This window comes from Erythrolamprus reginae, chromosome 2, assembly GCF_031021105.1.
Source record: "Erythrolamprus reginae isolate rEryReg1 chromosome 2, rEryReg1.hap1, whole genome shotgun sequence".
In the NCBI taxonomy this organism is placed as follows: Eukaryota; Metazoa; Chordata; class Lepidosauria; order Squamata; family Dipsadidae; genus Erythrolamprus; species Erythrolamprus reginae.
The window spans coordinates 272,621,721-272,634,066 of NC_091951.1; the positions used below are offsets into that span (position 1 = coordinate 272,621,721).

At 35.7% G+C, this 12,346-nt stretch overlaps 1 protein-coding gene across 2 annotated transcripts in view; it reads right to left on the minus strand.

The window, feature by feature from the left end:
* Positions 1-12,346, minus strand: part of APBA1 (amyloid beta precursor protein binding family A member 1) — a 106,213-nt gene that overhangs the window by 25,486 nt on the left and 68,381 nt on the right. For both annotated transcript variants that reach the window (XM_070742642.1, XM_070742641.1), the window contains exon 4: positions 7,260-7,299. In XM_070742642.1, coding sequence (XP_070598743.1) covers positions 7,260-7,299 — 40 coding nt within the window. The remainder of the gene's footprint in view (positions 1-7,259; positions 7,300-12,346) is intronic.

Below are 12,346 nucleotides of genomic sequence, written 5' to 3' on the forward strand. Positions count from 1 at the left end.
CTGGTGTTTTAGCCTCATGGCAGTTTATCTGATTCATTGTTTTGTCAAGATCGTGGCTTTTGTGCTGTTCAAGATTGTGTGTGGACTCTCTGGACTTTAGAATTGGACTCAATTTCCCAGTTATTGGGTGAGCAATTTGACTGCATTTAACCTGTGCCTTGTGTGTATCAGAAAATCCCTTTGACATTTAAAAAGGGAGCTATTTCTGTTTTTCTGTTTATAAAAACTTTTGGGTTTTCCTTTTATCGTGTGGTGTGTGTCTTCCTGGACTAATTACCATGTAATTACAGGCGGTTGGGACACGCCAGCAGAACAGATTTGTATGCCGCTCCTCTCTGAGGACTCAGAGCGGCTGTGCAAAAGAGAAAAAAGATGTAAATGTGATTGTGATGGTAGAGTTTTTTCTTGAATCTGGCTAGGAAAATCATTATGTTCAAATCCTATTTTAAATACAATAAGGCATATAACATATGTCAAAGCATTTATCTGTGAGAATCATCACCGGGGAAGCAAATTAGAAGATTGTAAGGAAGATTCATATTTCTCTAAGGAAATGTGGCCTGAGCTAGAATCTCTTCCCCAGTATGGAAAAAGGTTTTAGAAAAACAACCAGTAAATTGCTTTACAATAACTCTATTAGGTTAAATCAATAAACAAAAGACAATTTATATTTAAAAAATTAATAAATTGTATCAATAAAACTAGAAACTTCAAAGCAAGTCACCACCATCATCATGAAGGAAAATAAAGGGAATGGAAATGAAATTATAAACAACAGTCCCAAAACGGTGACCCATTGAAATTTTTCTTCCTTGGGATTTTGTTGAATAAAACCCTCATCCAGAGTTTTCGCTAAGGATTAATGGTGATCAGGTCATTTTTGATGAAACAAAAATAGCATCATAGTAAGATTGGCGTCCAGGAAACCAGTGCTGGATACTAAAATCTTTCAGAACAAAGAAGAGATCGTGAAATAACCCACTTCCTCTCTGGACAGCCACTCCCTGTAAATAAACTGCAGGAACAAAAATATTGTGGTTCACTCACTAGTTGAACACCCTAGAGTTGCAGGATTTTATCTAAATTCACAGTTGCAATCTAGCCTTGACTAACAATAAATCACCTGATCCTAATTTCTTAGCCACATTTGGAATTATAAATCTAATAAATTATTATTATTATTATTATTATTATTATTATTATTATTATTATTATTATCTTACAGAACAAGATTTTCTTTTAGGACAGATAACAACTCCTCTTAGTGAGTTTCATTCTTTCAGGGTTACAAAATTAAAAGAAAAATTGAAGATTTAAAGTAGGAAGAACATTTGGCAAAAATCTTAACGAGAGGTGATCTCAGGAAGCTTAAAACACAGGTGGTTTGCTATTTTTTAAAAGATTGTTTAACAAACCTGTACTGGAGACACTATACAGTAATTGAATAAGGCAATTAACTCTGCTCTTCCATGGGAATGTTTTTTGCTTGCTACTGGAGAATGTAGACAATGGGTGGAATTTATGATACAAAAGATAAAAGTAATGTGTCTGGGTTCCTGATGGTAACCATGCATGCCAGACTACATTGAAGAATTGACAGTTAATGACAGCTGGCACTCAAGATATCTTTGTAGAACTTCTGGCTCTCTAAATATATGGCAATGGGTAAACAAAACGGGCCTTCTAAAGCCCCAAGAGTGAAAGACACCCAACTACCATCATGCAAGTCCTTTCAGCCTTTCCACGTAGGGTCCATCACACTCTGAATTCATCCATCTTGGACAGTAACATCTGAACTATAAGTCCATGTATTTGCTATATGCTAAATAAACAAACAAACAAAACGATGCAGATATAGATGCAATGTGGACTTGAAATTATAGCATAAAAGGGACCAAAGGACAAGCTTTTGTTTTCTTTTTTCTTTGTTTCAACCTTTCACTCTTGGATTATTACAGTGATGACTCAAAAGACTGCATGACTAAAAAGAGTTTTGTAAACAGCCTTCAGAGAAAGCAATTACATTAGATTTAATTCAAAAGTGTTTGATCAACTTGGCAAAAAACTGCCTGAGTCACTGATTCCGAATTCACAGCTTTGGGGGGGAAAATAGATGAAGACACAAAGGTGAGATAAATAGTTTATAGAATAAATTCATGTTTTTTAAGAATAAGAAAGGTTCCAAGGGATATTTTTGTCCATTTTTGTGAGAAAGAAGACAATGGATCAAGTCCTGCAACATTTTAATACAAAATTGGAAGATTGATGATAATAATAATAATAATAATAATAATAATAATAATAATAATAATAATTTATTGGATTTGTATGCCACCCCAGGACAGGTGTAATTGTCCCTAGAAGAAATCCCTATTAACTTCTAAGTAGAGGAAATCTACTTTTGAAGTAGATTCCTGAATTTGAGAGAATTTCATGGAATGAGTAAAGCAGATTTATACCTTGAAAAATTATTGTTAAAGTACCGTATTTTTCAGAGTATAAGATGCATCTTTTTCCTCCCTAAAAGAGGCTGAAAATTCAGGTGTGTTTTAATACTCTGAATGCAGCTTCTTTTGAAGCTTTTTCCCCCCAGCCCTAACTAGGTGCTAACGATCTTCCCAGCTCTTATCTTGCAGGTTCTTTCATTGTTACTGTCTGCGAAGAATGTTTTCCAAGCTCTAAGACTTTGCTGAGGGTTTTTTATTACTGTAACTTGCTACAAGTAAGTTTCTTTCCAGCCCTAACCAGGTGATAATGATGTTCCCAGCTCTTACCCGTTTGCAAGCTCTTTCACTGTTACTCTCTGTGAATAATATTTTCCAAACCCTGTCTTTGTAGGTTTTTAAAATTGTTCTACTTGCTCCGAAATGTTTCATTCCAGTCCTAACCAGGTGCTAACAATGTTCCCAGCTCTTACCGGCTTGTAAGATCTTTAATTGTTACTCTCTGCTAAGAATGTTTTCCGAGCCCTAAGTCTTTGTAGGTTTTTTCATTGCTCTAACTTGCTCCACATGTTTCTTTCCAGCCCTAACCAGGTGCTAACAATGTTCCCAGCTCTTACTGACTTGTAAGATCTTTCATTGTTACTCTCTGCGAAGAATGTTTTCCAAGCTCTAAGACTTTGCTGAGGTTTTTTTATTACTGTAACTTGCTACAAGTAAGTTTCTTTCCAGCCCTAACCAGGTGATAATGATGTTCCCAGCTCTTACCCGTTTGCAAGCTCTTTCACTGTTACTCTCTGTGAATAATATTTTCCAAACCCTGTCTTTGTAGGTTTTTAAAATTGTTCTACTTGCTCCGAAATGTTTCTTTCCAGTCCTAACCAGGTGCTAACAATGTTCCCAGCTCTTACCGGCTTGTAAGATCTTTAATTGTTACTCTCTGCTAAGAATGTTTTCCAAGCCCTAAGTCTTTGTAGGTTTTTTCATTGCTCTAACTTGCTCCACATGTTTCTTTCCAGCCCTAACCAGGTGCTAACAATGTTCCCAGCTCTTACTGACTGTAAGATCTTTCATTGTTACTCTCTGCGAAGAATGTTTTCCAAGCTCTAAGACTTTGCTGAGGTTTTTTTATTACTGTAACTTGCTACAAGTAAGTTTCTTTCCAGCCCTAACCAGGTGATAATGATGTTCCCAGCTCTTACCCATTTGCAAGCTCTTTCACTGTTACTCTCTGTGAATAATATTTTCCAAACCCTGTCTTTGTAGGTTTTTAAAATTGTTCTACTTGCTCCGAAATGTTTCTTTCCAGTCCTAACCAGGTGCTAACAATGTTCCCAGCTCTTACCGGCTTGTAAGATCTTTAATTGTTACTCTCTGCTAAGAATGTTTTCCAAGCCCTAAGTCTTTGTAGGTTTTTTCATTGCTCTAACTTGCTCCACATGTTTCTTTCCAGTCCTAACCAGGTGCTAACAATGTTCCCAGCTCTTACTGGCTTGTAAGATCTTTCATTGTTACTCTCTCCAAATAAGTTTTTTTAAAAGTCCTAACCAGGGATAAAATAATGTTCTGAAACTGACCAGACTAAGAATGCTAGTCAGATGAATATCTGGTAAGCAGATTCTTTTCCCTATTTTCCTCCCCAAAAACTAACGTGCATCTTATACTCCAAAAAATACAGTACATCTAACAAAAACATATGCAATACCAAAAGGAAGAAGGCAGGGTTGTCTACTGTCCCCTCTTCTGTTGAGTTTGGTTCCCAAAATTGAATAGAGACATTAGACAGGATGAGAGGATTATGGGAGTAAAAAAAATTAAGAGACTTGAAATTAAGTGAAGATGTTTTGTAGATGGCAGCTAAAAGAACTCGTTGGCATTGTTACATTAGCCAGGCGACCAAACTGACTGCACAAAACACCAACTAAAGTGGTACCTATTGGCACCTAATCGTTTGAAAGAACAATGCTTTAAAACAATTAGATGGACAGAAGCTGAGGCAACTGACAGGAGTTCACTCCACCACACAATGCTAGGGCTCGAACAGCTGGACCGGAGACCATCTCCAGCATCATTAAGCCACTGTAGCTCTAAAAGAATTGATGCATTGGCCGGTTTTAAGGATAACAAACAGAAGGCAAAGATGTTAACAGAACTATGAAGAGATAAGAACACAAATGTCATTGCTGCAGCGAATGTCTACAATTAACATGACTCAGTGCTATAGTAGGACAATATCGATTTGGACATTGTATATCAATTATATGGAAAGATATATCTAAATTTGTGTGGCAAGAGAATAATCATGAGTTAGATATAAGGCGTTACTAGATGCAAAAAACAAAAAGGAAGACTGGGGTTAATTGAATTGAAATTATATTTTGTAGGTTGCCATTTATAGTTTGGATGGAAAGAGTGGGCGTTGCTGATAAACAGAGGGCTTTTGCTATTAGAAGAACATGATCTGAGATTTGGAGGGCATGGGTATTTATGGTATACTAAAAGCTAAGGTTAATGTATATTTTAAAAATAATTTTGTCAGATGTGCAATATTTAAAATATGGAACAAACATGAACCCAGATTCTGCCTAAAAATATTTCTGTAGCTCTCAGCATTAAATGAATTTCATTGAAGAAAAATGATAAACACAAATTACTAAATGATGGCAAGATATTGCAATTTTTGTCAAGAAGAATCCAAAATAAAATAAAGAGAATATCTGAAAACAGAAGGCTACACTCGTCAACGGTTTTCTTATGTACGATTATTAGAAAGACTTAGGTATTGGTATTAACTATTGTTAACACTGAGTTTGAAATAGAACTGTGTTGAAAAGATGAACATTTTATTAAAATGTATGAATTTATGTTGAAAAACAAGTGAGGCAGGGGTGGGCTGCTGCCTGGACAGTAAGGAATGCAGTGGGGTAGCAAAAATGGAGCTTCATCCAATTTGCACTGAAAGATGTTGAAAGAAAATGCAGGGCGTCCTGCACGCCCCCAGTGTGGTAGTAGAAATTTTGGTAACCCTTCACTGAAGTGACGGTAGATATAAAATAAGCTAAAATTTAATTGTGTATAAATGGAACAGTAGGAGAATATGCGCTCAAAAGGATTAAAATATACATTATGTTATAACCTTTACAAAGGGGATTTTTAATAAAATGATACACTGCTGGTATATTTCAATTGAAAACTTTTCTAGAATATATAAAAGTACTTCAAATTTACAATGGATATTTTAGCATACTTAACAGCTGTCCAAAACTGCTGGAAATTTTAACTCAATAACGTTATATAATAACATATATTAATTCAGAAGATTTTTAAGATTAATATACAATTAAAACCAGAGGTGTTTCTTTTGGAACCGTTAGATAAACTGTTAGGAAGAATGAAAGAACTTTACTTTTATACATATATTTATTCAAAGGTGAAAAGATTTGACATTACCGACAATAGAGGATTGGATGGGGAAGATGATGGAACTTGCTTAGATGGTCAAATTAATTGGCTTTGATCAGAGAAAAGAGATTGAGTTTAATGCTGATGGGAGACTTCTTACAGACTTTTTGTGTGAAATAGAAAAAAAAATGAAACTATGTTATATGTTCTATTCAGTTTGATGAATAGAAAAAAAATGATTATAGAAAAATGTGATGTAATGTTGAAATTCAGAATAAGAGGTTAATGAATGCTGGCTGGGGAATTCTGGGAGTTGAAGTCCAAATAGCTTCAAGTTGCCAAGGTTGGGCAACAATGATCTAAAGCTATAACTGCTGTAAAAAAAACCCCAGAAGCCACTTTTTAATATTTTGTTTCTATTTTTCCTGCACTTTTGGCATTGCCCTTTCCTTCCTTCTTTTCAAGGATGAAATGCTATCGTGTCGGCCCAATTCCCCAAAACTGGTAGTAACAAATGCTTTTAAAACATTTTTTTTAAAGGATCTGATGATTGTCACAGCTGATGAACCTTTTTTTTTACTTTTTAAAAAGCATTTTACTACCTATTTGCCAGAACTGTGACTCTGTGAGGTTCCTGCTTTTCCAGGGGACATTCTGTGTGAAGTCCAGTTGCTTCTGCATTGTGTGTGAGTCAGTTGTGTAGCTTTTGTGTTATTTTTGTGTAAAGTGCGATAGCTGGTTTTTGAGCTATGACTCTGTGAAGCTCCTACTTGTTACAGGGACCATGTTGTGTGAGGTCAGCTGCTTCTGCATTGTGTGTGAGTCAGTTGTGTAGCTTTTGTGTTGTTTGTGTGTGACATGTGAAAGTTAGTTTTTCAGCTCACCTGGTCACATGACCATAACGACCAAGCCATGTACATCCAGTCACATGACCACCAAGCCACGTCCACAGAACCAGTAGGGAAATTTTTAGATTTCACCACTGCTTCTTTTTTCTTTCTTTTAAATATTAGATCTTGTTATTTTTTCTTTTTAAAAGAAGAAATTACAAAGTTATATGACTAAAACTCTAATTCAACTGCTGACAGACAAAACAATTGAAGAAGCTAGTGTTGATTTGTTTTCTTTCCAGTGTTCTTTCTTTTAGGCAATTCCTATTTCTAAAAATCCACAAATCTTGAAACTTGTTATTTTTTTAAACAGATGAATCGTTCGGGGATGATATTTCTTTTTCAGCAATCTCAAGTGTTACAGCTCGCTTCTTTCTCAGATGTTCTCCCATTCTTTATGCATAAATAGAGAGCTCAGAAAACATTCAAATGAATCTGAAAACTTTTTCAGTTTAATAATTCATCCCACTTTATGCATCCGTATAGACCAATTTAAATTTAAACAAAAGACAGGTTGACAGCTTACCTTCAACATAGGTTGGGAAAGAAGCCAAGCTCTTCCTTGACTGTAATTAAGACAAACAGGATATCAAACCAAGCTAAGCATGCTGAGGTTTGCATTAAAAAGCCTTTCATGCAGACCTGGCAAAGTTATTCATCACACAATGACAAGTTATTACCCAATCTCTGTAGACAGCCTATTAGGAAATACTTAAATATGTATACCCTTAGCATTAATTAAGACTTTCCAGATTTGCATAAGTATATAAATGTTAATATTTCTAACACATGATGTCATTAATAAAAATAATGCAAAGAATTCAAGGATTTCAATATTGAGGACTTGCAGGGAAAAAATTATGAATGGAAGATGCCACCGCTAAAAGCAGGGCTAACAAAATGGCAGAATGAAAAGCCGTTGAATAGACCAGTGTTTTTCAACCAGTGTTTTTCAACCAGTGTGCTGTGAGACATGGTCAGGTGTGCCGCGAAGCTCAGAGAGAGAAAGAGAGAGAGAGAGAGAAAGCAAGAGAGAGAAAAAGAAAACAAGAGAGAAAGAAAAATAGAGAGAAAGAAAGCAAGAGAGAGAGAAAGAGAAGAAGAGAGAGGGAGAAAGCAAGGGAGAGAGCAAGAGAGAGAGAGAAAAAGAAAGAGAGAGAGAGAAAGAGAGGGAGGGAAGGTGGGAGAGAGAAAGACATAGAGGGAGGGAGGGAGAATGTGAGCAAAAAAGAGAGGAAGGAAGGAAGAGAGAAAGAAAGAGGGATGGAGAAAGACAGAGAAAAGAAGAAAGGAGAGAAAGGAGGGAGAGAGAAATAGAGCGAAAGGAAGGAAGAGGAAAAAAATTTGTTCAAACTTTTTTTAGTCCCCCCCCTTCCCTCCCCTCCCCTCAATGTGCCCCAGGGATTTATAAATATAAAAAATGTGCCATGGCTCAAAAAAGGTTGAAAATCACTGGAATAGACCATCACTTTCTAATTCCTCTCTGGATAAGGAGAGGACGTGAGGTCACATACAAGTTGCTCCACACCGGGAGACCACAAGAAAGCAACCTCCAGTGGGTGTGAAGCTCTGGATAGGCAGCTTTGTTCAAATTATGGATGGCAGCTTTATGGACGCTGTGATTGCATGCATCCATTTCTAATGACTTTTGAAACTGCTTATTAACCACTGTTCACCCATTGGGAACTTTCGCATCAATATGTTTTACAGCACCAGGTGAGTTTCCTTGAATTTTTAGCAAAAGAAGTTTTAAATATAAGTTTAGGGACTTTCAAAATGTTTTTTGTTTTCAGAATAAACAGCAAAAGGATTGTTAGAAATTGTATTTTGGAAACTTACAAAGAGATGAAGGGCTAGATGCCTTTGAAATAAGATTTTGAAATTAATGGTAATCCTTCTTGTGGGAAAATCATGTTGTTTGTAAATTCTCTTTAAACAATGTTAGGATAGAATTTTTAAAGGTGGCTGCTAGAGCAAACCAGTAGGAACTAAAGATTACAATGAAAGGAAAACATTTAAATTTGACTTACTAACACAAAATGGAGCAAAATAAGTTCACATTGGCCTATTGAAAGAAATTTGTCAACAACAGACCCAGAAGTTAATTTTAAGAATGACTGCCATTATAGATAGGCTATGTTTAAAGGATATGATGGAAAATTACTGAACAAGACTGAGACTGATCTGATAGTGGATTTAAAAAAGACAGGATACAATAATGAAATGGAAAATGATGCTACACTGGATATACAAATGAAACTGACAGCCATCTTAATAAATAAAAGGGATATACAAATAACAAACCCAAAAAAGTGACCTGGATAATTTTCCTATACTGGATTTTCCTATACAGTATTATGTAACAAACTTGTTAAAATTTTGAAGCGTTTTGAGACAAGGGATAAAAAACCATTGGGAAAAGGCAAGTTCTAGGACATTATTTGAAACTTGAAAGGATTAAAAATTGAGATTTTGAAAGGAAAAGGCATAAAATTGAGATTTTATTTGCTTTATTTATTTTTATTGATTTCTATAGCTGTTCTGGGAAATGTACAAAAAGGTTAAAATAGATATGTTGTTATCTCTGGTAAGTTTTAATAAACTTTTGCTGACTATGATTGAATAATTAGGCTTTAAGGGTTTGTTTATAGCTAAGAGATGGAGATATAAGTAGAAGACACAATTTGCCGTTTTAAAAGAAGATGTTATATTACTAAAATAATTTAGCCTTGCTGTAATTAAGTTATTTCTTTATATATTTCTTTCTTTTCTATTTTTCTTTCTAGTTTCTTTCCTTTTCTGCATTTTCTAGTTCTTAGTTTTAGTTTGTGTGTTTTTAGTTTTCACTAGCTTTTATCTGTTTAATTGTAATCTATATACTATTAAAACTATAGTTCCTTTAACCTTTAACTGGGTAAAACTACATCATTGTTTTTAAACCAAGGTACTTCGAATGAGCTAACTTACAGGATGCATTTAAAATTCAGCATCCATGGCCTCTATGGAAAGTTGGCAAATTTTATAAAATATTTTATGAAATAAACATTATCATAAAATGTTTTATGAGATAAAACAAAATGCCATAAAATGTTTCCTGTACTGATGTTTGATGTTCTATAAAGTTCAACATGGGCTATTTTCAAGGCAAATACATTTCTGAATTTATCCTTGAATTTTTATTAACTTTTTAAAAAAATGTTACCCCAAATCATGACTGAAATAAATCATAGTGTATAAAACACCAAATAAAGCATGGTTCAGTGCTATTACTAAATCAGGCAGTCTGGAACATAATTCTAAGAAACATATAAAAGATTCAAACAGCTAAATAGCAACAATTTTTAGAGATATTAAAGTATATATTTACCACTAGCAGTTTGCAACAGAAACTACTTTTCAATGGGTTTTTACTGGTAATTTGGAAAATGATCACGAGTGATTTGATGTTAACTTTTAGCAATATTTTTACTTCTAAAGATGAAGCAATAGTTAATTCTTAAATGTGTACTACAGAATTGGCAGAAAACATTTGCTGGAGAATACCATTTTAACTTAAAATGAATGAAGAGCATCTATATCAGTGATGGCAAACCTATGGCATGGGTGCCACCGGTGGCACACGGAGCCATACCTGCTGGCACCGAGGCGTTGCCCAATGTGAATGTGTGTGCTGGCCAGCTGGCTTTTGGCTCACACAGAGGCTTTGGGAGGGCGTTTTTGGCTTCCAGAGAGCCTCCAGAGGGATGAGGGAGGGCATTTTTACCCTCTTCTGGCTCCAGGGAGTCTGGGGAGGGTGAAACACGAGCCTATTGGGCCCACCAGAAGTTGGGAAACAAGCCGTTTCCGGTGTCCAGAGGGAGTCCAGGGGTGGGGGAAGCTGTTTTTGGAGGCATTGAATTATGGGTGCGGGCACTTGCGCATGCACGATAGCGTGCACGCATGCTCTTTCGGCACCTGAGGGGAAAAAGGTTTGCCCTCACTGATCTATATTATTGGTTTCTTCATCGCAAGGATTTTATGAGCAAGTCAATCAAACTATGTGGTTTATTAGTTTTGTTATTAATACATGCAGAATTTTTGATATGATTAACTTAAAAGTAAATAGGCTTGTCAATGCTGCAATAGCTTGGAATAAGAAAACCGCAGATCCAAGTGAGAAAAAAGTTACTACTAAATAATAGAAAAGAGTCTGCTATAACAAAGCAGTTTCTGAAAAGTAAGCATTAGGTAAAATTCTGACTTCTGTTTTCGCAGAAGGAATTGTCACTGGGATGATCACCTGACCCATTACATGTCTGCAATTATTTTTGATCCTATTGTACTAATAAGCTCTTTCAATAATTTATACAATTGCAATGAACGGATTATAGTACATTGTCTACTGTATTCAATAGGTGTGATAATAAAGCAGCGTAATTAGATTTATAAAGTTTCTGAGAACAGCTTGCTATCATGTGCACAAACTTAATCTAACTGATATAAAAGGTTTGATTCATTCTGGCTACTGTTATTACTGTAAGTCTAGATTCCTTCCGAAATCGAAAGTATATGGTGAAAGGTTGGAATTTATAATCTTTGTAACAAAGAGCACTCTGTGCAATATTCTGATTAACCTTGCCTTAAGGATTTTGTTTTATACAAAAATGATTATATGTTTCCTCTCTCTACCACCTTGAATCATTGGCCTTGGTTGTATTAGGTTCTCTTACAGAACGGAACGAAGAGGAAGACAGAAAAAGGGGAGATTGTCAGAGGTAAAACATGTCACAACTAAAGTTGGGCTCTGACTTCATTCATTTGCTTTAATTTGCCTTCCAAAGGTGGTCCCTGGCTGATTATTTTGAAGAAATGCAACTACCAACAGGAAGGTTCCCTACTCTGGCCTTAACATAGCATATTGAGTGGGTGAAGAGATTCGCCCATGAAATTCCGTGTCCAGTGGTACCTCGACATACAAGTTTAATTTGTTCCAGACCCGAGCTCGTAAGTCGATCAACTCGCATCTCGAACGAATGCCTTTAAACTTTGTTTTTCGCGCCAAGATAACTGGAAGCAAGGAGATTCTTGCGCCACCTAGTGGAAGCTCGGCTCGTATCCTGAATTTGAGCTCGGGTGCTGAACAGAAATTTCGCTCGCATCGCGGCTCGTAACTTGGAATACTCGCATGTGGAGCAGCTCGTATCTAGAGGTACTACTATATTTCCTAAAAGAATCCTCCCACAATTACCGGTTTAAGTTGTAGGATAGCTATTCTGTTTTTCCTCCCTTTCATAGCAAATATCAGGGGGGGAGGACAAATGAAGGGGAAAATATTGCATTATGGTATCGAAGAAAAACTTGACTGGAGGCATCAGAGAACAGGCTCATATTGGAATTTAAATTAATATCAGAACAAATGTTATTATACTAACCCCGAGGAATTTCACAAGTAATTATAGAAGTATGAATGATTTTCAGATGTGGCTAACTACATTTATTCTTTTGACACTGGGTAAAAAATGTCATTTCTTTTCAAACATAGAAGAATTTCGAGAGGCAAGTCTCCTATATATTGAAAAACTTAACACTTTCTATTAGTCTTTACTGTCATATTCACAACTTACAGTTATTACT